The sequence below is a fragment of the Ceratotherium simum genome, chromosome 20, assembly GCF_057802395.1.
Source record: "Ceratotherium simum simum isolate JZ-2026a chromosome 20, ASM5780239v1, whole genome shotgun sequence".
Lineage (NCBI taxonomy): Eukaryota > Metazoa > Chordata > Mammalia > Perissodactyla > Rhinocerotidae > Ceratotherium > Ceratotherium simum.
The window spans coordinates 896,048-921,884 of NC_141919.1; the positions used below are offsets into that span (position 1 = coordinate 896,048).

The window sequence follows — 25,837 nt, forward strand, 5'->3', positions numbered from 1 at the left end:
AGAAACTTTACAGCTAGAAGAGAGTAGACTGAAATATTCAAAATTCTGAAAGACAAGAACTTTCAGCCAAGAATACTCTATTCAGCGAAAATATCCTTCAGATATAATGCGGAAATAATAACTATCCAAGATAAATAAAAGCTAAGCGAGTTCATTGCCACAAGACCCCACTACAAGAAATGCTCAAGAAGGCCTTCATGTCTGAAAAAAAAAGAGAAAGGGGATACAAAGCTTTGAGCAAGGAGAAAAATAGGTAGACAAGATCAGAAAGAATGCAGCTCTCTATCAGAATAGGTTGGAAAACACTGAATTATAACATCAAAGATTAAGGGAAGGAAAACACCAAAAATAAATATAACCTCATCACTTTAAACACAAATTCACAACACAAGATGGAATAAGTTGTGACAGTAATAACTTAGAAGGGGAAGGGGAAAGGGATGGAATTAACTTAATCTAAGGAAATAAGAGGCCATCAGAAAATGCACTATCTCATCTATGAGATTTTTTATACAAACCTCATGGTAACCACTAAACAATCAGAACAGAGACACATATGATAAATAAAGACAAAACTAAGAACACCATCATACAGAACTACCAAACTGAATTGGTAGTCTGAAACACACAGGACGAGAACAAAGGAAATGCAACAGAACCAGAAAATGAGTGACAAAGTAGCAACTTTAGCCTTCATATATCAATAATCACTCTAAATGTAAACGGATTGAATTCTCCAATCAAAAGACACAGAGTGGCAGGATGGGTTAAAAAACAAGACACGACATTATGCTGCCTCCAGGAAACACATCTCATCTCTAAAGACAAAATACAGGCTTACAATGAAGGGGTGGGAGACAATATTCCAAGCTAATGGCAAAGAAAAGAAAGCAGGTGTTGCCATACTTAGACATAGTAGACTTCAAGATAAAACAGGTAATGAGAGACAAAGAGGGGCAATATATAAAGAGTGGACAGATGCATAGATACGTGACAGAGGAGAGTAGAATCCTGGTAGTGGATATAGCAGTGCTCACTGTAAAATTCTTTCAACTTTTTGGACGTTTAAAAATGTCCACGATACAATGCTGGAAATTTTTAAATTAAAAATTAACTTTAAAAATAAAATTTAACTCTACACTTGAGATCTGTACATTACACTGTATATTAATGATACCTAAAAAGAAAAAGCACCAGAACGGACGAAGAGGTGGGTCAAAAACGAAATAGAAGGAAATACAATAAACCTATTGGATCATACATGTGACTGCCCTGGGTCGAAAACTGTTTTTACACTGCTCAATAACAGGTTCTCTTGAATAGATAAGAACTAACTTCGGCCCAGGCGGCTATGGAAGGCGGGGCTGCTTTCTTCCTGAAAAGAGGCTTGGCTCGCCTCGGACCCCGCTCTCTCCTGCTACCCGGAGGGACCGAGTCAGAAAACGCGCGAGCGGGTCGGCACCCGCCCGCAGCATCACCACCAGCGCAGCCGCCCCCGCGCGCGCCCCGGGTCGGCCCGCCCCCGCCCGCGCGCCCCGGCGGGTCGCAACCACACGCAGCTCCGCCCCGCGCGCGCCGCCCCGCCCGGCCGCGGCGCTGCTCGCCCGCCCCTGCGCGCCGCCCTGCCGCCCCGCGAAGCCCGGCCCGCGGCTGCAGCGCGCGATGGCCGCCCCGGCCGTGGCCCCCGTCACGCGGCAGGTCAGCGGCCGCGCCGCCCCGGCCCCGGTCCCGAGCGGCCCCGAGTGCGGGCAGCCCCTGCCCGCCGCCGTGGCCGAGCTGCCGGTGCTGGACGCCTCCGGGAGGCGGGTGCTGTTCGGCGCGCTGTTCCGGGAGCGCCGGGCCGTGGTGGTCTTCGTGCGGGTGAGCGCGGGCAGCGGGTGGCCCGGAGCAGGGACCTGGCGCGCAGACTGCGATGGAAGTGGCTTCCGCAGCTTCGGCGGTGGGGACGGCGGGTTCCTGGGAGGGTCCGGGGCCGGCCCTTCCCATTGTCGTCCGCTAGAGGCTTCTGGAGCGCGAGCCGCTCCTCTCGCTTCCTTTCCCGGGAATGGAAAAACAGCCCGCCCAGCCGGTCTGTTTTCTCAGCGAGCGAGGAGGCCTCGCAGGGACTGGGTGCGGCCCAATTTTAACGTACTTCGGGCGCCCTTGACACCTTTCTCTGCCCGCCTGGCGTATTGTGTTCATTAGCGTCACGCATATCGAAGTACTTGGTCCTTTCTGGACCCTGAGGGTGTCGGCTGCTCACTTGTCCTTTTTGGTGTTTGGATTTCAGCATTTCCTGTGTTACATCTGCAAGGAATATGTAGAAGATCTGGCCAAAATCCCCAGGAGTTTCTTACAAGTAAGTTTCCTGAGAGTGAGCGGGAGAGCGCCCTGCTTCAGGGCGACCTCGTGAGTCGCCTGTCACTTAAAGAAGTGCGGTGGGGTCAGGTGCCGAGTGCGCCGCCTTCCTGCGCGGAAGCTCACAGACCCAGATGATCACCTTCCCGCACGTCTCTCCAACACCTCCGAAAAGGGAGAGACAGAGATCTCGTTCTGTCCTGATTTATTATTTATTCATTACTGCCTGCTTATAAACGTGTTAACCATAATAATAATTTTGATGTTATTTGGTAACCTGCCTAATTGTAAATGTTAAATGATAATGACCAAAAACACAAATGATGGAAATTATTGATATTTTCTTCTCTTTATTTATGTAATAAAAACACTCCAAATAGTTGTTCATGATAGGAAAATACTCATATATATTAAAGGTGAAAATGTGTATTTGTTAATAGGATGCATGTTCCACATCCATATGACAGCCACATATGTGTGTTTCTCTTCAGGCACATACAGGTTTGTCCCCAGGTGAGCGTTTGAGAGAAAGACTGACCAGCCTTTGTAAAACTGAGATCTGTTTTTAGCAGACCTTATCAGTTGGGATGTGAACAAATAAAATTGTCTGATTAAATAACCCTACTTTAATAGTTTTTATTCTTTTTTGTATATTCCTCTGGGGGAGTGTAGAGAATTATTGACTATATTATTTTGAAATTCTTATTTAGCAAAAGAATCATCTGAATTAATTGAACATTTTAGTGTACATTTCTTTGCTTTGACTCATACAATTTTGCTGTTTATTCCATTCTTTTAGAAGCTTATAGGTGGCATTAGGATTGAACAAAAGAGTTGGATTAGAGGAAGTTGTATAAAGCATATAATTTCTAATAATATGTACGCATCCTTTTTTTATCCTAAAGGAGGCAAATGTCACCCTTATAGTGATTGGACAGTCATCCTACCATCATATTGAGGTAAATATATAGCAAATTGGGAAACTAACAGATTAAATCTGTTTCAGACAGACAAGTTATATTATTTGAACCACTAAGTGTAGGTTAAATTTGCTAAAATTAAATCAGATTATCATTAATTTTTTTCTTGTTTGTTTTTATAAAAGTCCCAGCTATTCTCTTTTTGCAGCCTTTCTGCAAACTGACTGGGTATTCTCATGAAATCTATGTTGACCCTGAGAGAGAAATTTATAAAAGATTGGGAATGAAAAGAGGTGAAGAAATTGCGTCCTCAGGTAAGGCAAGACATGTTGTAAGTAGCAAACGCTGACGGTGTCTTTCCACATTTGGTATATATGCATAGGGGGATAAATGGTAACTTCACTAACCATGCTGCTTTTTATGATTCTAGTAAGTGGTCCAGATACACCAGAATCTTAAAGATTCATTTCCTGGGTGTAATGACATGGAAAGCTGTTTGTGAAGTACTAAATGAATGAAAAAGCAAGTTGCAGAACAGAGTTTTCAGTATGATTCCATTTTTCTGAAAATAAAAACCATTTTCATAAACATAAAGATTTATAGTATCTGTGTGTGTGTGAGTGTGTGTAATGAAGAAGGTTTTAAAAGACATTGTAGTGTTTACCCTAAGGCATGGGAGTGAGAATAAGTGGCTTTTGTATTTTTTTACAATGAGTACATTTTACTTTTGTAATTAAAAGAAAAATAATATTGCTTAAGTTATTGTATTTTCATACCTCAACACCATGGCTTTGGATACTCTCTTCTTTAATTGATGAAATCTTTTCATTTGAAGCCCAACTCAAAGGGGCTCTTAATAGCTCTTTTTTTTTTTTTTGTGAGGAAGATCAGCCCTGAGCTAACATGCATGCCAAACCTCCTCTGTTTGCTGAGGAAGACTGGCCCTGGGCTAACATCCATGCCCATCTTCCTCCACTTTATATGGGACGCTGCCACAGCATGGCCTGGCAAGCGGTGCATTGGCGCGCGCCCGGGATCCGAACCCGGGCCGCCAGCAGCAGAGCTCGTGCACTTAACTGCTATGCCATGGGGCCGGCCCATCTTAAGAGCTCTTCAAGCAGAAGTAGTTGCTTGCCTCATTGTACTTTAATAACAGCACCTTGTACTTTATTATATGCTCCATTATTGCACTTAAGGTGGCTGGGTATTATAGTTAGTTGAAGAGTTTGATATTTTATTCATCTTTATATGGTCCATGTTCCCAGCCCCTAGCACAATTCTTTGTAGTTGAGCTTCATAAGCTCAGGTAAACTGTTTATGTGCGTTTTAGGTAGAAAGAACTTGGCTTCTGAAATGCCAAATAAGAGAACTCAACTTGAACTCAAATCATTCATTCTCACCAGATACTATTGAGCTCTGGTCCGTGACATCCACTGTATTGGATGCTCCCAAGAGGACAGTGATAAAAGACACAGCCCCTGCCATCCCAAAACTCATAATCTACTCTGGGAGACAGAAGCAAACAGCTAATTACAGCACATGTTAATGGTTTGTAATAAAGGAGAGCATGCACTGGGATTACTTGTGCCAGAAATACGAGGGGAGAGAGGAATCTGAGAAGGCTTTTCAGAGGAGGTGTCATCTAAGCTCACTCTTCAAGGAGTTAGCGGGTGAAGTGAGGCAGAGGAAGGGTGCTGCTGACAGAAAGTAGCACATGCAAAAGCACACAGGCATGAAAAAATGTGTCTCTTGGAGAAGTGCGAGTCCCTGCATCAGGCCGAAGTCTAGGAGCCAGTTGGGGAATTGGTGTGAGTCAGAGGACAGGTTGTGGCCAATTTGTGGTGAGTCTGGGGTGACATGCCAAGGAGTCTGGATTTGTTCTGGAGGCAGTGGGGGAATCATGCCAGTATTTAAATGGAGGAGTGATGCAGTCCCGTATCCAGCATGGAGGAGTAATTGGAACCTGCCAAACTGGAGGCAGTGATATTCGTGATAGGCGAGAAAGAAATGACGGGGCTGCAGTGGAGATGGAGAGGAGGGGATGGATAGAGGAGCCGTTGATGAGGTAGAGTTGACATGATCTCTTTACTGATGGTTTTAAAGAAAGCAACCTAACCTCTGTTAAAACTAATGATGAGCTAGCATAATAAACACAGAGTTTGCTCTTTTTTTTCTCTTTAGTATGGGAAATTGCAGCAGCACAGATTGTGGACGTCCCTTTGTGGTAGAGGTTTTCCTGTGTGGTGACAGTCGCAGCGTGTGTGAGGTCTGTTCGTCACCCAGCGCTTCAGCTGTGAACTGTGATCTTCACTTTAGTGACACCTCACCATTCATTGTTACCATAAAGATATGGAATTACAAAGAAAACATGAATTCTAAACAAGATACATGCTAGTAACTATAAGAGAGGGTATATTCAAATCTTTTAAACTCCTTTGACCTGAGTTAAAGTACTGTATTTCAAAACAGAAAATAATATTTTCTCATAAAATAATCTTTTAAAAGTTCCACCCTAAAAAAGTATAAATCTCAGAATCAGTCTCAGAATAGTCCTACTTGAAAATTAAGAGACTAAAAATATACATTTATAATTTAAAATTAATGGACATTTTATAAAGACAAAAAGAAAAGCCATTAAATGTGAGGGATTAATGGGTTTGTAGAAGACTGAAAAACAGGAGTTTTACACATAAGAACTAAATTCAAACTGGCAAAATTAGATTATACTTCACAGCAAAGATTGTTAAATTCTAGGTGGTGGAATTTCCTTCAATTGAATTTCTAAGATTTCAGAAATATTCAATGACTCCTTTGGACATGAGATAGTTTGGATTTCTGGACATTTATTTTAGGTATAGTATCATAGAAAACATTAAAATTTAGTCTTTTACCCATATCTCTAAGCTAATGAGCCTGTGTTTGTTTCTTGGTAAGAAGAATGTCCGTCATAATGTAATCATGAAAGAAATAGAAGAGTTGGAGAGATGAAGGGAAATAATAGGTATTTGGAAATATTAAGAAGTCAGGCAGGTCTAAGCATAATCATCAAAATAAAAGCAAGACATAAAAGGCAGGGAGAGGAGAAAGACAAGTTACAGGAAGGGTAAAGTGACTGAGTTTCTTTACTGAAGGGGAGTGAAAGTGAAGCATCAGTCACTATGAGAGAGGAAATAGAAAAACTGACAGCCAAGGAGAGACGGAGAGGCAGCTGTGGTGGCTCTTGTTACAGCTAGACCCCAAAGTCTCCATAGCACAATGTGGTGTAGAAGGTTAGTCCTTTTTCTTTTACATTTCAGGATGCATATATCTGTGTGGGTGCCTCTTGTTTAAGTAGGAGTTCAGGGTCACAATATGGAAGGACCCAGGCCCCTTCCATCTTGTGACTCTGCCATTTTCAACCCAAGACTTCCAAGAATGTAGAAGGAACATGGAGAATTGCTCCTGGGAGGTTTTTAGGAGCTGGCTTGGAAGTAGCACACACCATTTTACTTGATGGTAAGAACATAGTCACATGGCCATACCAAACTGCCAGGAACACTGGGAGATGTAGTTTAGCTGCAGGCCCAGAAAGAAGAAATGGGTTTTGAGCGCTATATGATAGTCTGTGCCACACTGTCTCTTGAAAAGGAGTGTAGCTTCCTATCAGTAGGTGAGAGACTACACTGAGTGTAAATGGGGAATTAAAAGGAAAGCACTACCAATTGGAGAAGTCCGTAGCTAACATTTTTCTGTGGCAGAAAATGACCTGGGTTCATCATCACTTCTTCCTTTAAGGTAGTAGTTCTTAACCAGGGACAGTTTTGCCACCTACGCCACCCCAGGGGACGGTTTGTATTGTCTGGAGACATTTTTGATTGTCACAACTTGGTGAATGGTGCTTTGACATCTAGCGGGTGCAGAGGGCAGGGATGCTGCTAAACACCCCACATTGCACCCTACAGAGAATTATCTGGTCCAAAACATCAATGGTGAAAGACTGAGACAACCTTCTTTGAAGGAAGAAAACAACACAAGTCAAAAGTAAGATGACACACAAGAAAGAGGATGTTTTATGGAAGTACTAACATTATCTTCTAATATCTAATCAAATGTAAAATGATAACATCTAAAGACAATTCCCAATATTTCAGGAAAGAGCCCCCATATAAAATCAAATATACTCTCAGGAAGCATTTGGAGCCTGTGGCGGGCAGTGACTGGCCCTCTTTTTGATTTTCAAGGAGACCCAGCTCAGCAGGGCGGAACCCTCGTTTTAGGTCCAGGTAAGCAGTCAAAGCCCAGATGCAGCAGCACACTTTCTGTGCCCTTTAGAAGTCTAGAGGCCGCCCACCTTCTCCATAAAATGGACACCATGCAAAAATGGGCAGCTTGACATTGTAACAGCCAGGAGGCTGTGCTTTCATAGGGGCATCTTTTGTTTTCAAAGTCTTCTGTGCATTTTGATGTCTGTGTATTGGATGTAAGGTGCCCATCATTCCATGCCTGAGTGATGTCAGGTATTTGGGATTAGGAAAGTCAGTGGTGGTTTGGTGAATTGTATATGGCTATAACACTCTAAAAAGTTCAGTGGAGGTGAACATTTCCAAATAGGAAAAAATCATCCACCACATTTTTTTTTGTCAATAGAAGAATAATCTAGTTATTTATATCTAACAAAACTAGGAGACTTGCTCAATGTCCAAAGCAAGTCAGCTCCAGGGACAACTCATTCAATAACAATTACTATAAGCCACATACTTGTAGTAGCTTTACTGATCACTTTGGAGCACCTGAAATTCCTTTGGCTCCTCTCTGCTGAAAGCTTGACTGTTAGCTTTCCACCACAGTCAAACATCGCAGTCAGAGACAAACACCCCTGTGTGACAGTGCCCAAAAGCCTGAATCACTGGGTTGTAAACTGATTTCTCTTGGTTCTTTTTCCTCTTTAAAATTGGCCACATTCCGGCCCTGTGGCTTGGTGGTTAAGTGCGCACGCTGCGATGCTGGCGGCCCGGGTTCGGATCCCGGGTGCGCATCGAGGCACCACTTCTCCGTTTATCCTGAGGCCGAGTCCCACATACAGCAACTAGAAGGATGTGCAGCTATGACACACAACTATCCACTGGGGCTTTGGGGGGAAAAATAAAATAAATAAAATCTTTAAAAAAAAAAAAAAAAAAAGGCCACATTAGTGAGCGGAGCTCTAAGAGTTACAAAATTAACATTTACTTTTTAATAAATTCCAGATATCTAAAAGGAAATCTTTAGAAAGAGAATTTTGACTAAGTATTATGACTTTTTGGCTTTCTGCAGCTGAAACACTGTAGCTAGCTAAAATCCATCATTTTCTTTAATCTCCCTTTCCTTCTCTCACGAATTTGTACCAGTTAGACCAGCCAAAAAGGAAGCCCTGTGTTATGAGGGTAAGTCCTATAAATTGGCCCAGAATGACATGGAGCCGTATTTCTGAATGACGCTCCAGACTTGGAGGGGTTGTCCTCTGAGTCTCTCATCCCACGGAGAGTGTGCCATTGTGTGCCAAGTTAGAAACATACTTAATCAAGAGAATATTTTGATGGTAACCACTGGAAAAAATGTGGCTCCTCTAAGGAAAGAGCTAGCTGCATGTACTTATTTATACAAATCTCTATCCCTGTTAACCCTGTAATTCATTTTGTCTTATTTGATAATAAGCCAATTTATGATATTGAATCTAGTGATTACTGTAGACAGTAGATACGTACAGTGCCAAAAACCTGCCTCATAATATTTACTTAATCTAATGTTTTAAATTAAAATTCGAGTCTTGAGTCCAAGAATCAAAGAAAACAGAACCTAGACTATAAATTATGACTTTTTTTATTTGAGCAGATAAAGGGATGGTGGACATCTAAGTGTATTGTAATTGATTGTGGTAATGCCCTATTTTCCAGCCTCTTTTGCTCTATGGTTATAATGCAGATAGCCTATTAAATCAGTATTTGGGAGTGAATCTTTTTAAGTGAGTGATTTCTTCCATCATTACATTTAAGAAACAGAATTTTCCAGCTTGATATCTATGTTAGTTTCCATATTCTGCCTGTCTATTTGACAGGACATTTTATTTAATTACATTTAATAAAACCTAAGAAGGTTATAATTTAAGAATCTTTCCTCTTGGATCTCATAAAACATTAAATATCACTGTTATTTAACCATAATCCTTGTCATGCTTTATTACCTTAATTAAAAATTATTATGGCATTATATAGAGAATATAATGTAGTCCAGGAAATTAATTTTTCCCTTTGGACTAATTAAAAGTTGAAAAGCTTTCTTGATTCTAGTAAGCAATAAATCTAATGAATAATACTGTGTGCCAACCTCTGCCTTTTATTCTTATTCTCTTCTAGGTAACAGCATCCATTTTATACACCGTGATAGGAATAGGTTGGACCACAAACCCATCAACTCTGTTTTACAGCTTGTAGGAGTTCAGCCTGTGGACTTTACAGGCAGACCTTCAGTTATCCACGTGTGACAGTACAGGCTTTCCCGTGGACCCTTGCGATATGCCCAGAAATGTCAGCGTGTAGTATCCCTGTGCAGCATCTAACTTGTTGGCTCTTCCCAGCCTTTGAGGAGTTATGAACGAATAAAGAGACCATGTACCAGTTGAATTGCATGCTGAGAGGCATCAGTTATCAAAGATGTGATATATATTTATAATTTTATAGCTTTTAAAGTTTTAGACAAAATAAAATTTTATTTATACATAGTAAAACTTTAAAAGCTATAAAATTATAAATACCATTCTTTATTTTACATTATGGTATATCCATTCAGTGAAAGTTTTTGTTAGCCATTAAAATCATAAATTTTTATGAAACATACAAGGGGAAGGGTAAACAAGTCAAGACCATTTTATTCACGGAAAAAAGCAGGATATCAAATTCTGTAAACAATATAATCACATTTTTTATGTATATGTTTATATTTTTGTGTGCTTAAAAAAAAAAGACAGGAAATAAACACACCAGAATATTGCCAGTAGGTGTCTCTACGTGGTAGGATTACAGGTATTTTTGTTTTCTTTTCCATACTTTTCTCTATTTCCAAAATATTCTATAATGAGCATGATTCATTTTTGGCCAGGAAAAGGTCTTTAAAAATTATGTGAAGAATACATTCCCACATAACCAGCTCCACAAAGGTGCAGTTATATACACTACATGTTTCTACCTAATTGCTCTCCTCTGAGGAAATGTGACAGAACAAACCGTTCAGTCTGAGAGCACCTTGTACGGCTCACCCACTATCATTTCACTAGGATTGGGGGGGGGGGTAAAAGGAGAAAAATATGTTTTAGATATTTAAGATATGTATGTAAAATATGGTCAGTATGCTTTTTGAAAGGAAATTTTAAGAATTGTTTAAACTGAAAACTTTGTAACTTAAACGTACACTGTGGTTTGGTTATATATTCCTAGACAGCTTTTATTTCTCACCCCCAAATTGCTTTTATTTAGTGGAGTAGTATTGTTTATTTTTCTAGAATCTTAATATGCTTAGTTGGGAAGTGTTCCAGAAATTCTGATGAAATGCACAGCAAAATCAAAATAATTGGTAATTGTTAGCAAGTATAATACTGCTTTGAACTTAAAATACTTTTATATAAAGCATATGAAGTCACACACAAATATATATATTTGAAGTATCCAAATATTTGAATGTATTTTCATATATATACATGGACAATCATGTTTTTAATAAAAAGTTTGTCATAAAATTTAAAATTAAGCAATTTTGTACTATTTCGTATAGTAAGGAAAGACTTGTGACCCAGATACCTTTGTTGTTGATTTTAGACTTAAAACTTCTGAATCATAGCTTGCACAAAAATTTATGTATTTCTAAATGTACACCACATTTTTTAAGATGTATAAATGTTCTTTATTTGGGAGGTACAGTTACAAAAATATAGTGGAGTGGTAACTTGCCTACCCAAACAAACACTATAAAAGTTACTTATAATCGGTGTTATGAAATATATAAACATGTTCCACATCCAGTAAACTACTGGACTCAAAATTTTCAAAAACCTTGTGATAAATACATAGAAATACTGATAAAAGAATAATAACATCTAACCTTTTTTTGATGCTAATTATTTGCCAGGTGCTATTCCAAACACTTTACATACATTAGCTCTATAGAATGGATATTACTGTAATCATCTCCATTTTACAGAGAAGAAACATCTTTTTTTAAGGTGAACTTACAAGAATGTGAGGAAACTCCACCAGGGCCAAAAACAGAAGCAGAAACCAGCATGATGACCATGATTGAAGCCACAGGCTGCCCTGAAGGCTGTGCCTGTTCAAAGAATTGGACAAGGCTGTTCCGTGGTGAACTCAAAGGCCTTCACAGCAGAGAGTTAAAACTGAGACCATTGCATGAAGTACGACCTGAGACCTGTGCCTGAGGCCTGGGACCTCCTGGGCCTTCTGAGGGCTGCAACTGTGTCAGAATGGGCTACAGTCAAATCCGTCCATAGACTACAGAGCCCAGGGAGGAAATGTAAGGCTTCTGCAATGAACCATTAGGGCAACAAGAACTTCAAGAAAATGAACGTGCATATTTACTTTTAAAAATCAAATATTTTTGTTTCTCAAGAAGATTGATGATAAACTAGTAACATGCATAAAATGTTCGTTTATGTTACCATCTACCATGGGGGCCCAAATGATAACACTGACCATGTGAAAACTGGAAGACAAATTTTGTCAAGAAGCAACATTACCTACTTTAAAGTTATAGTTACTTTAAGAAGAGTATTGCAGAAGATGACTTAAAATGTGCAGTTGCAGAAGGTACATTTACATGTCATTCTGTGAAGAATGATTTTTCATTTAGAACAGAGTTCTTTTAAATTAATTTCATTTATTTTGAATTCCAGGTTCTCTTATGAACATGTAAAAAGTGAAGTGGTAGCTACTCATGTACTGGCTCTATTAGCAGAAAACTCTGAAAACAGTTGCAGGATACCAGTTTTTTATCAGTACTGTCAGATGCTTCAAATAGAAAGTCATATAAACTCATTCCTAAAAGATGAGCTGAAAAAAGTTTTCTTTTTTTTTGATCCAGTTTACAAAATCAAAGCAAAACCGTTGGAAGTTCATTCTCTCAAAGGTGAAATATCTGATATTATGGTGAATGCTACTCTATATTCAGTTTAAAAATTCAACATCGAAGAAAAATTGATTTGTTTTTATGTGGTGACAATGTGAGTATAAATTTAGACGAATATATATTTTGATAAAAATATTCATATTAAGAAACCTATGGAGCAGAAGCATACTTGGAATTTGTGGTGCACACATAATTCATAATTGTGTCCAAACTAAGCTGTCAATCAAAATAGAGATTATAGTTAAAATTTACTGATTTTATTTTTTTATTATTGTGGTAAGATATACCTAACATAAAACTTACAATTTAACCATTTTTATTGTGGTAAAATATACATGATATTAAATTTACCATTTTAATCATTATCGTGGTAAAATATACATAACATAAAGTTTACCATTTTAACCATTTTTAAGTGTGCAGTTCAGTGGCATTAGTATATTCATATTGTTAATGCAAGCATCACTACTATCCCTCTTCAGAACTTTGTCATCTCATATTGAAACTCTGTATTCATCAAACAATAACTTCTCATTCACTCATTGCCCCCAGCCCCTAGTAACCACCGTTCTACTTTCTGTCTCTATAAACCTGACTATTCTAGGTACCTCATATAAGTGGAGTCATACAGTATTTATTGTTTTATGTCTGCCTTGTTTCACTTAGCAAAATGTCCTCAAGTTTCATCCATGTTGTAGCATGTATCAGAATTTCATTCCTTTTTAAGGTTGAATAATATCGCATTGTATGGGCCGGCCCATGGCTTAGTGGTTAAGTGCACGCACCCCACTACTGGCGGCCCGGGTTCGGATCCCAAGCACCCACCGATGCACCGCTTCTCCAGCCATGCTGAGGCCGCGTCCCACATACAGCAACTAGAAGGATGTGCAGCTGTGACATACAACTATCTACTGGGGCTTTGGGGGAACAAAAAAAAGGGGAGAGGATTGGCAGTAGATGTTAGCTCAGAGCTGGTCTTCCTCAGCAAAAAGAGGATTAGCATGGATGTTAGCTCAGGGCTGATCTTCCTCACAAAAAAAAAAAATATATATATATATATATATTGCATTGTATGTATATACCACATTTTATATATCCATTCATCCGTCAGTGGACATTTGGATTATTTCTGTCTTTTGGCTATTGTGAATAATGTTGCTGTTGACATTGGTGTACAAATACCTGCCTGAGTCCCTGCTTTCAATTTTGTGTATATACCCAGAAGAAGAATTGCTGGATCATATTTGCATTCTATGTTTAATGTTTTGAGGACCCACCATGCTGTATTCCACTGCACCTGCACCATGTTACATTCCCACCAGCAGTGCACAAGGGTTCCACTTACTCTACATCCTCACCAACACTTGTTTTCTATTTTTTATTTATTAGAAGCTTCTCTTTTTATTTATTATTGTTTTTATTTTTTATTTTTTTGCTGAGGAAGATTTGCCCTTAGCTACCATCTGTGCCAATCTTCCTCTGCTTTGTGGGTCACCACCACAGCATGGCCGACAAGTGGTGTAGGTCTGCACCCAGGAACTGAACCTGGGCCGCTGAAGCAGAGCACGCCAAAATTAACCACTAGGCCATGGGGCTAGCCCCTGGCCTTTTTTTTTTAAATAATAGCCATTCTAAAGGATGAGATATTGTAGTTTTGACAAAAATTGCCAATTTTAAAAAACGTACGCACAGAGTAACCAAACAAAATATCTGTGAGAAACTGATGTTGAATAATAATTTTTTTAAAAGCAAACATGGCAGTCTGCACTTTTTTTTGTTGCCCATCATCAAGCAGACATTGGAAATGTTTGAAGCATTGAAGAACTGCTCTGTAAACCAACCTGTGTTGTCCTCACTGAGAGTGAACTTTGTTTTGTAAATGGGTCCTGTATGTTTTGATTTCTTTCATTTAGTAAGTTGGAAATCTTTAAGGAATTTATTCAATGAATAGTGTGCCAAAAAACTAAATTTTGACGCTTTTAGCAAATCACATGATCGAAAACAAACCTTACAAGTAGGAAGACACTGAAATTTGGCTCTTAAAAAAGAAGGAAACCAGATAAACTATATAATTGAAAGCTCAAATAGGATAAAAGATTTAATTTTGAAATTCTATAACTTTGCTTTACAGTTTCTTAACTTATGGTGGAGTTCCTATTTTTAATTGGGTAAATGTGAATTCTGCATCAGACAGGAATGAAGTGAAAAAAAAGATAAAAGGAATAAAATGGCCTATGATTTTCTAGCATCAAAATTTGGTGAAACATTCGAAGGAATTATAAATGGTGAATTTATTTGATGAGTTTCATCACGTAAAAATCATGTTGAAGAAAGGTACTCTGAGTAAAGGCAAAAGACAGTATCTGAAAATGTTAAGGCTGAAATATCTGTTTTTAATATGAAAAAATTGGACTTGAAAATATCCTCCATTTAGCAAAATTTGTCCTGAGCTTACCAGGTACTTTTAGAGACAGAATATTCTCAATGTGAAATCTGGACTACAGAGAAGAATCAAATGAAGAGGTCTACAACTCTAAGTCTTTTAACTATAAAATGCAACTTTAGAGAAGGCTGCAGGGAATTTTATTTAAAAACTGGAAATAATAAAACCATATTGAAAAAAAAAGTTTTCAGAAAAATACCTATGACATGGCATTAGAGACAGACTCAGCTTAGAAATGGACTAAAGTACATGTATAAATACATGCTAAGCATAATTATTCTTATATACCTTTTTAAAATTCAAATAATGTAAGAAGTTTAAAAATTCTTAGAAAGAATCTTATTTTTCAAAATAGTTTTTGAATAGAATGATTTTATAGGTCCCTCACCATTGAAACAATTGTCAGTCAATAAATAGTTCAAGAAATTACATAATCTTAATTATTTTTGTGCCTTTTTTCACTCTCAAATGTTCTGGTTTGGATCATAAATCATACGGTCACCTTATGGATCATCTTCATTGATGGATGAAGCAAACAAAACTCATTAAGGATAAAGAACATTTGAACAACACAAAGAATAAGCTTGATTTAATGAACAAGGGTAAGACAAGAATTTAAAAATACCCATTCTTCTCAAGAACACATGAAATATTAACCATATATTATCTCTTAAAGACAATCTCAATAAATTTCAAAGACTCAAGTTCATACAGACCGTGTTCTGTTACTACAATGCAACTACATTAGAAATCAATAATAAAAACCCCCACAAAACCCTCCATAGACATTTTTTATTTTTTTATTGTTTCCCCCAAGGCCCCAGTAGATAGTTGTATGTCATAGCTGCACATCCTTCTAGTTGCTGTATGTGGGACGTGGCCTCAGCATGGCCGGAGAAGCAGTGCATTGGTGCGCGCCCAGGATACGAACCCGAGCCGCCAGCAGCAGAGTGCACGCACTTAACCGCTAAGCCACAGGGCCGACCATCCATAGACATTTTTAAATTAAAAAAACACTAAAAACTCATGGGACAAAGTAGAAATTGTGATGGATGTTAAAACTTAGAAGTGAATGATAATGACAATACTTGTGGAATTCTTTAAAAATAACATCTTAATGTAAATTTATACCCTTAAACTCTCATATGGAGGGCTGGCCCCGTGGCTTAGTGGTTAAGTGCACGCGCTCCGCTGCTGGTGGCCTGGGTTCGGATCCCGGGTGCCCACCAATGCGCCACTTCTACAGCCATGCTGAGGCCGCGTCCCACGTACAGCAACTGGAAGGATGTGCAGCTATGGCATACAACTATCTACTGGGGCTTTGGGGGAAAAAATAAATAAATAAAAATATATTAAAAACTCTCATATGGAAAAAGAAAAATGGGCTGAAAATTAATGGACTAAGTGTTCAACTTTAAGAAGTTAAAAAAACCAGCAAACTAAACCCATATAAAAAAATGAAAGGAGGTGGGAGAAAAAAGTGGCAATTGATTAAATAGAAGACAAAAAAATAATAGGAGATTCAAAGGACCAAAATTTGATAATAAAGTAGACAAGTGTGTGGCAAAATTAAGGAAAAAAAGAAAGTACAAATATTAGAAATAAAAAGGGGACATAACTCCAGACATAGCAGAGATCAAAACATAAAAACATATTCTGAACTTTATGCCAATAAATTTGAAAATTTTAAGAAAATGACTTGTATTTAAAAAGTAATTTTTCAAAAGTCTTATGAAATAGAATACCTATATAGCATTACAACCATTTGAAAATTGAATCAGCAGTTTCTTTCCACAAAGAAAACAGCAGATCAAGAGGGTTTCACAAGTGAATTCTACCAAATTTTCAAGGAAAAGATACTTACAATCTTAAAGTTTCTGAGAATAGAAAATGAGGCTAATTTTACCTTGTTACTTCAATCAGACTAAAATAACATAAGAAAGGAAAATTATAGGTGGACTCTCTCATGGAAACAAATGCAAAATTCCTAAATTGAATACTGGCAAATGAAATCAAACAATGTATAAAATATTTATCACAAAAACGTAGTGTTTAGTCCAGAAATGCAAATTTGGTTTTACAGTAAAAATTAATATAATTCATCACATTAACAGGTTTAAGGGAGAAGAAAATGTATGTAGTCATTTGAAAGAAGCATAAAAAGCATATGACAAAATTTAGTACCTGTTTATAGTTCCAAAAAAAATTAAGCAATCTAGGAATAAAAGGAATTTCCTTAATCTGATAAAAGCTATGTGCCACAAACCTGCAACAAATATCATACTTAAAGTCAACGGGGGGGCCAGCCCAGTGGCGTAGTAGTTAAGTTTGCGCACTCCACTTCAGTAGCTCAGGGTTCGGCAGGTTCGGATCCTGGGCGCAGGCCTACATGCCGCTCACCAAGCCAAGCTGTGATGGCATTCCATATGCAAAATAGTGGAAGATGGGCACAGATGTTAGCTCGGGGCTCATCTTCCTCAGCAAAAAGAGAAGGATTGGCAATGGATGTTAGCTTAGGGCCTATCTTCCTCACCAAAAAAAAAAATTACAAGCTTCAAGGCACCAAGGCAGGCATGAGCGAGTCCTTCTGGTCTAGGGTCTGGGAATCTGGATTGAAAAAAAAAAAATGTCAACAAGGAAACAGTGGCCTTAAATGAAACACTAAACCAGATGGACTTAATGGATATATATAGAAAATTCCATCCAAAAACAGCAGAGTACACATTCTTCTCAAGTGCACAGGGAACATTCTCAAAGATAGACCATATCTTGGGAAACAAAGCAAGCCTCAATAAATTTAAGACTGAAATCATATCAAGCATCTTTTCTGACCACAATACTATGAAACTAGAAATCAACTATAAGAAAAAAGCTAGGAAAGTCACAAATACGTGGAGACTAAACAACATGCTACTGAATAACCATTGGATCAAGGAAGAATCAAAAGAGAAATCAAAAAATACCTGCAGACAAATGAAAATGAAAACACAACATACCGAAACCTATGGGGTGCAGCAAAAGCAGTACTAAGAGAGCCATTCACAGCAATACAAGCCTACCTCAGTAAACAAGAATAATCTCAAATAAGCTTACACTGTACCTAAAAGAACTAGAAAAAGCAGAACAAACAAAGCCCAAAGTCAGTAGAAGGAAGGAAATAATAAAAATCAGAGCAGAAATAAGCAAAATAGAGACTAAAAAAACAATAGAGAGAATCAATGAAACTAAAAGCTGGTTCTTTGAGAAGATAAACAAAATTGACAAACCTTAGCCAGACTGACTAAGAACAAAAAAGAAAATACTCAAATAAATAAAATCAGAAATGAAAGAGGAGAAATTCTGTGGTGTGAGAAACACCACAGAAATACAAAGGATTATAAGAGAATACCATGAAAAGCTACATGCCAACAAATTGGATAACCTAGAAGAAATGGATAAATTCTTAGACTCATACAACCTCCCAAAACTGAATCAAGACGAAATAGAGAATCTGAATAGACCAATTACAAGTAAAGAGATTAAAACGGTAGTTAAAAACCTCCCAAAAAACAAAAGTCCAGGACCAGATGGCTTCTCTGGTGAATTCTACCAAACATTCAAGAAGGTTTAATTCCTATCTTTCTCAAATTATTCTGAAAAATTGAAGAAGACGTACGTTTCCTAACTCATTTTATGAGGCCAACATTACCCTGATGCCAAAACCAGACAAGGACAACAGAAAAAGGAGAATTACAGGCCAATATTGCTGATGAACATAGATGCAAAAATCCTCAACAAAATACTAGCAAATCGAATACAACAATACATTAAAAGGATCATATACCACGATCAAGTGGGATTTATTCCAGGGATGCAGGAATGGTTCAACATCTTCAAATCAATCAATGTGATACACCACAGTAACAAAATGAAGAATAAAAATCACATGATCATCTCAAATATCATACTTAATGAAAAAAAAGTCACAACTATTTCTGTAAACAAAGAAAAATGATGAGAATGCAATGCCCATTATTACTGCTAGTATTTGACATTATACCAGAGTTCTAGTTAGCATAAAACCACAACAAAACAAATAAAACATATAAGAATTAGAAAAAAAGAACTGAAACTATCATTTATCACACATGCCATGATTGTCTATACAGAAAACCAAAAAGAATCTAGAGATAAATTCTTAGAATTAATAAAATAGGCTGCTGGATATAATAGTAACATTAAAAATTTAATTACATTTCTACACAGCCTTAATAAATAGGACATCTAATTTAAAAATCATTTATAAGAGCAATAAAACTTACAAGGGACCCAAGAATAAATCAAACATATGTTAAACTTTTATAAGAGAATTATATAACTTTGTTAAAGAAATTTTTAAAAGACTTGAAAAAATGCAAGATATAACATATTCATGGAGGAAAATTCTCACTATCCTAAAAATGTTAGTTGTTCTCAAATTGATCTACAGATTCTGAACAGAATCCTTAGAGAGTTTTTCATGAAACTTGACATGGAAGTTCTAAAATTTATATAGAGGACCAACAGGTCAAGAAAAGCTAAGACATTCATGAAGAACAAGAGGCAAAGTGGCTTGATATCTATGAGGTATCAAAATGCAGAATAAAGCCATAGCAATTAAGATGGTGTGGAATCGGCAGGACATACATATTTGTAGACTAATGGAATGGAATAGAAAGCCCAGAAACAGACATAAACATATATAGACGCTCGATATACGACCAAGTCCATGCTGCAGATAACTGGAGAATGGATAGAGTATTTAAATAAATGGTGCTGGACGATTTGATTAGCCAGAGGAAAAGATAAATACATTAATGCGATATTTCTGAGTCACTGTTTTCAAATCACTATTATTTGCAGCCAAATTAAATTCTCTTTTATAGAGATTCCTCACTCACACTAAACACATAAATAAACTCCAGAAGAATTAAAGACTTAAATATGAAAAACAGAACATTTATACTTTTATTCCCTATAAGAGAATGTCTTTATGAAATTGGAGTAGGAAAGAAATTCTTAAATAAGATTTTAAAATCATATTCATAAAAATAATAAAAGAAAAGATTGAGACATTTAATCAAATCCAAATCTATTCATCAATGGACAGCAAAAAGGAGAAAATAAGTTGGGAAAAGTTATATGCAATGCATATAACAACAAAAAAGATTAATAACAAGAATATATCAGAACTTCTGCAAATCAATTTTTAAACAAGATAAACAACCTAATAGGATAAATGGGCAAAAAAGATTAACCACTGCAAAGTTAGAGGGTGTAGTACACAAGACTCTCCACTTCTGGCACCAACTGCCAGCTCAGGGGGTTCCCCAAACCACACTCAGGTTTGACAATTCTCTAAAAGGACTCACAGAACTCACTGAAAGCCATCATACTCACAGTTTATCACAGGGAAAGAACTGAAATCAACAGGCCTTTAAGATCTTTAAAAGATTAAAATGAGCCTAGGGAAAAAGCACATCCGGCCCAGTCCAGGAAAGTACCAAATTTGGAGCTTCCAGTTGCCCTATCCCCTTGGACTCAGGACAGCCTTACTTTCCCAGCATCAATGAGTGACCATATATATGCCTGGAGTATTGCCAACCAGGGAAGCTCATCCAAGCCTTGGTGTCCACATCTTTATTGGGGATCCATGGTCGACTGCCCACATGGCTGACCTCATTCTCCAGCCCCCTGGAGGTTAAGTTGATACTACATGACTCAAAGCTCCTACCATCAATTACCTTGTTAATCACATCATTAGTCTATCTGGTATGACTCCAGGCCCCCAGGCAAATAAAGACACTCCTATCAGGTACAACATTCCAAGGGCTTAGAGATTTTCTGTAAGAAGCTGAGGGCACAGGGTGCACCTCTTTTTTGGAAAGATTAAATTTTTTACTTCACAACCACCAATTCATAGGGGAAAAAAACCTCATAAGTGGCTAATAAACACACAAAAATATGTCCAACCTCACTAGTAATTAAGGACTTGAAAATTAAAACCACAATGAGATACTACTTTATACTCAGGAATTTGGCAAAAAATAAGAAGTATGACAATAACAAGTGTTGTTGAGACTATAGAGTCATGAGTACTCTCAGACACTGACAGTGAGTGCATAAACTTTTTTTAATTGAGATATAATTGACATATAACATCCTATTAGTTTCAAGTGTACAACATAATAATTCGATATATGTATATATGGCAAAATCATCACCACAATATGTCTAGTTAACATCCATCACCACACGTAGTTACATATCTTTTTTATGTGATGAGAACTTTTAATATTTACTCTCTTAGCAACTTTCAAATATACAATACGGTATTGTCAACTATAGTCACCATGTGGTACATTACATCCCTGTGACTTATCTATTTTATAACTAGAAGTTTGTATCTTTTGACCACCTTCACCCATTTTGCCCACTGCCCATCCTCCACCTCTGGCAACCAACAATCTGTTCTCTGTATCCAAGAGTTCAGGGGTTTTTTTCTTTTTTAACTTCCACATACAAGTGAGGTCATATGGTATTTGTCTTTCTCTGTCTGACTTATTTCACTTAAAATAATGCTCTCAAGGTCATTCCATGTTGTCACAAATGGCAAGATTTCATTCTTTTATGGCTGAATAATATTCCGTTGTATATATCTACCACAACTTCTTTATTCATTCATCCATCAATGGACACTCAGGTTGCTTCCATGTCTTGACTATTGTGAATAATGCTGCAATGAACACAGGGGTGCAGATATCTTTTTGAGGTAGTGTTTTCATTTCCTTAGGATAAACATTCAGAAGCAGAATTGCTGGATCGTATGGTAGTTTTATTTTTAATTTTTTGAGGAACCTCCATATTGTTTTCCATAGTGGCTGAACCAATTTCTGTTCCCACCAACAGTGCACCAGTGTTCCCTTTCCTCCACCTCCTCGCCAACATTTGTTATTTCTCACCTTTTTGATAATAGCCATTCTAACAGGTGTGAGGTGATATCTCATTGTGGTTTTGATTTGTATTTCCCTGATGATTAGTGATGTTGAGCATCTTTTCATGTACTCGTTGGCCATTTATATGTCTTCTTTTGGAAAAATGTCTATTCAGATCCTCTGCCCATTTTTAAGTCATATTGTTTGTTTTTTGCTATTGAGTTGTATGTTTTCATACAACTTCACATATTTTGATTATTAACCCCTTATCAGATATATGATTTGTAATTATTTTCTCCCATTCTGTAGGCTGCCTTTTCATTTTGTGGAGGGTTTCCATTGCTGTGAAGAAGCTTTTTAGTTTGATGTAGAAAGAATGAATTGGAAAAATAATTTGGAGAACAATGTGGCAATACCTAGTAAAACTGAAAATGCATACAGCTCTAGTCAGCCTTATATAAACCAGATGAAATGCACAAGAACATCTATAGCAACGTTGTTTGTAATAGCTTTAAATTAGAGACATCTTTAATGTCCATCACCAGGAGAATGGATGAACAAATTGTGGCATAAGGTTTTTAAAAAGCAAATATGTTGCTTAAGGATACCTACATATGTGTTACAGTTTTGAAGAAATGCAAAGCAATGATAAACAGCAAATAAAGGATAAGGAATACCTTCTGGGGATGAAGGTGGAGGTGATTAGAGTGGCATAGACAGATGGCTTTGGCTGAGTTGGCAATATTTCATTTCTTAAGTGGGGTCGTGGGTACATGGGTATCTGTTGTGTCATTCTTTATACCTTTTGCATTTTTTTTTTTTTTTGAGAAAGATTAGCCCTGAGCTAACATCTGTTGCCAATCTTTCACTTTTTGCTGAGGAAGACTGGCCCTGAGCTAACATCCATGCCCATCTGCCTCTATTTTGTATGTGGGATGCTGCCACAGCATGGCTTGATGAGCAGTGCAGAGGTTCACACCCAGGATCTGAACCTTCAAACCCCAGGCCGCCAAAGTGGAGCATGCAAACAACCACTATGCCACCAGGCCGGCCCCACCTTTTGCATTCTTAAATGGTGTATAGCACTTTAGAAAATTAAATATATCTGTGTGTATATATATATTTACACACACACATATATGGTATATGTATACCATAGCCTGTTTTGTAGATGTATTAATTGGTTTGTGCATTACTTCATTACACAATAATTGTCTTTACAGCCTAAATGTTGAAAGAGAGGACAGTCAGCAGTTTTACTTTTATACATATGAGAAGTGGAAAAGCAATTTCTATACCTTTAGATCATGCAGTTTCAATTCTCTCCTAGAGTGATGATTCAGGGGTATCTTTATTGTTTGGGATCTGTACTGCATATGCCTTACAGGGGACGTGATCTGATAACCAAGGAAATGCTGTTTTCAAATGCCTATAATGTGTTAGGTACCGTGGGAGATTTAAAGGAGAGATAAAGCAGAATTTCTACCTTGAATCAATCAGAATATATTTGAGGATGGCAGGAAGAATATCAGGGTAACTAACAAAATAGGGTAGTAAATGATAAACAGCCCTCTGCAGGGTGCCGTAAACCTCACAGTGGTTTGAAGAAGATCTTGGAGAGGATCTCTGGAGACCGGAGTGCTCAAAGAAGGTTTGCACATGAATTTTTAAAAACAGCTCACAAGGACCACAAGTGTAATTAGCCTTATTCATCATGATGAGGTATTTGATCAAAGCTCTTATGTAAGTAAAACTTGTTTCTAGAAAATTATTTTAAATATTATGCCAATCTTCTTACAATGCAATTTTTAAAAATAGGTAAGCATTCAGAATATTTTTAAGGTTTCTTTAGAAATCATTCAGCCTGTTATTTCATTTCACTCTGAGAGCAGCTGGGAATCGCTGACATTCCTAGACTTTGACTCCTAAGCACTTACAATGCCACAGGTGAATGTATTTACTGACTTGATGTCAATAAGGAATAGCTTCATATTTCCAAACAACATGCATACATCTCTCATAAGCACAACATTCACCCTTATTTCTGCTTAAACCAGTGCACTTTCCTCTCCATTTCTCTAGACTGAAAGCTCAGATTTTGATACTTTGTTGCTCGTGTCTATACTGGCAAGCATGAAGGCTTCCTGTGAATTAATTCTGTTTGCCATACAAGAGGAAAACAGTAAAAGCAAATGCTTTAAAAAATGTATTGGAGACATTTTCCAAAGAAGATATACAAATGGCCAACTGGTAGATGAAAAGATGCTCAACATCACTAATCATCAGGGAAATGCAAACCAAAACCACAATGAGATATCACCTCATACCTGCTAAAATGGCTGTTATCCAAAAGACAAGAGAGTGCTTGCTTCGGCAGCACATATACGAAAATTGGAATGACACAGAGAAGATTAGCAAGGCCCCTGCACAAGGATGACATGAAATTTGTGAAGTGTTCTATTTTTCTTGGTGATGGATTGTAATTAGTATTTGGGTGGTGAACATGATGTAATCCATGCAGAAATAGAAGTATAGTGATGTACACCTGAAATTTATACAATGTTATAAACCAATGTGACCACAATAAAATTTTTTAAAAATTAAGAATTTAATAAGAATAAATTAAGCACTTAGCACATATACACAAAAAAAGACAAGAGATAACATGTCTTGGCAAGGATGTGGAGAAAAGGGAATGCAATGCACTGTTGGTGTGAATGTAAATTGGTGCAGCCACTATGGAAACAGTATGGAGTTTCCTCAAAAAATCAAAAATAAAACTACCATACGATCCAGCAATTCCACTTCTGGATATTTATCCTAAGGAAATGAAAAAACTAACTCAAAAACATATCTGCACCCCTATGTTCATTGCATCATAGTTTATAATAGCCAAGACATGGAAGCAACCTAAGTGTCCACTGATGGATGAATGGATAAAGAAGATGCGGTAGATATATACAACGGAATATTATTCAGCCATAAAAAAGAATGAAACCTTGCCATTTGTGACAATATGGATGGACCTTGAGGGTACTATGCTAAGTGAAATAAGTCAGACAGAAAAAGATAAATACCATATGATCTCATTTATATGTGGAATCTAAAAACAAAACAAATAAACAACAATAACAACAACAAAAATAGCTCATGGATACAGAGAACAGATTGTTGGTTGCCAGAGCTGGGGGGTAGGCAGTGGGCGAAATGGGTGAAGGGGTCAAAATGTACAAATTTGCAGTTATAAAATGAATGTCATGGGGTGTATTGTACAGCATAGTGACTATAGTTAACATTACTGTATTGTATATTTGAAAGTAGCTAGGAGAGTGGATCTTGAAAGTTCTCATCACAAGAAAAAAATTTTTGTAACTATGTATGGTGACTGATGTTAACTTGACTTATTGTGGTGATCATTTTGCAATATGTACAATATTGAATCATTAGGTTATACATCTGAAACTAATATAATGTTATATGTCAATTATACCTCAATAAAAAAATATATTGGAAACAATGATCCGTGTATGTTGTGTAATTAGGAAAATAGCATATAATACCCAGAGACATTCTGGTAGAGAGACCTGTGACCACAGACCAACAATTTAAGCATCTTTCTGTCACTTTTTTAGGAAAGAAAATGTATCCATTTCCTAATGCTGAGAAATTATTCTAATGTGACTTAGAATCTATGAGCTGTAGTGTAATCACACATATCTCCATTAAAAATTATAAAAGTCATTCTGTTAGTAAGTATTCTTAGGTCATATTGTTTCAAATATAAAAGTGAACCACACACACAGGGTATATAATAACATATTTATGCTTGCATATGCACAGACTATATCTAGATACATAAAAAATTGAAAACATTCTTTACCTGTAGGAAGGTAACTGGGTAATTTGGGGACACTAATGGGATGGAGACTCTTTACTATCTATTGCTCTGTACTTTTTGAGTTTTGAACCATGTGGATGTATTATCTATTTAATAAATAAATACAGCTATTTTTATAAGTAATAATAATCCAAAT

The 25,837-nt window shown here is 37.2% G+C and overlaps 1 protein-coding gene and 1 non-coding gene across 9 annotated transcripts; both read left to right on the forward strand.

Annotated features, from left to right (window-relative positions):
• Positions 1-1,634: 1,634 nt before the first annotated feature.
• Positions 1,635-12,713, forward strand: PRXL2C (peroxiredoxin like 2C). 8 transcript variants are annotated; one of them, XR_015555340.1, is made up of 7 exons: positions 1,635-1,860; positions 2,270-2,338; positions 3,243-3,296; positions 3,466-3,571; positions 7,199-7,277; positions 7,388-7,519; positions 11,488-12,713. XR_015555340.1 is itself a non-coding variant. In XM_087444265.1 (7 exons), exons 1-7 carry the CDS (start codon positions 1,663-1,665, stop codon positions 11,489-11,491), a joined length of 552 nt encoding a protein of 183 aa, XP_087300391.1. In that variant the 5' UTR covers positions 1,635-1,662; the 3' UTR covers positions 11,492-12,713. The 8 variants fall into 8 exon arrangements, 6 of the variants coding, with proteins under 6 accessions (XP_087300391.1, XP_087300390.1, XP_087300388.1 ...); XR_015555339.1 differs by lacking the exon at positions 11,488-12,713 and adding an exon at positions 9,629-9,728; XM_087444265.1 differs by having other exon boundaries at positions 7,478-7,519.
• Positions 12,714-24,164: 11,451 nt separating this feature from the next.
• LOC147914326 (U6 spliceosomal RNA) lies at positions 24,165-24,270 on the forward strand. Its single transcript, XR_015555503.1, has one exon. It is a non-coding gene; the product is annotated as a U6 spliceosomal RNA (small nuclear RNA).
• Positions 24,271-25,837: the final 1,567 nt, after the last annotated feature.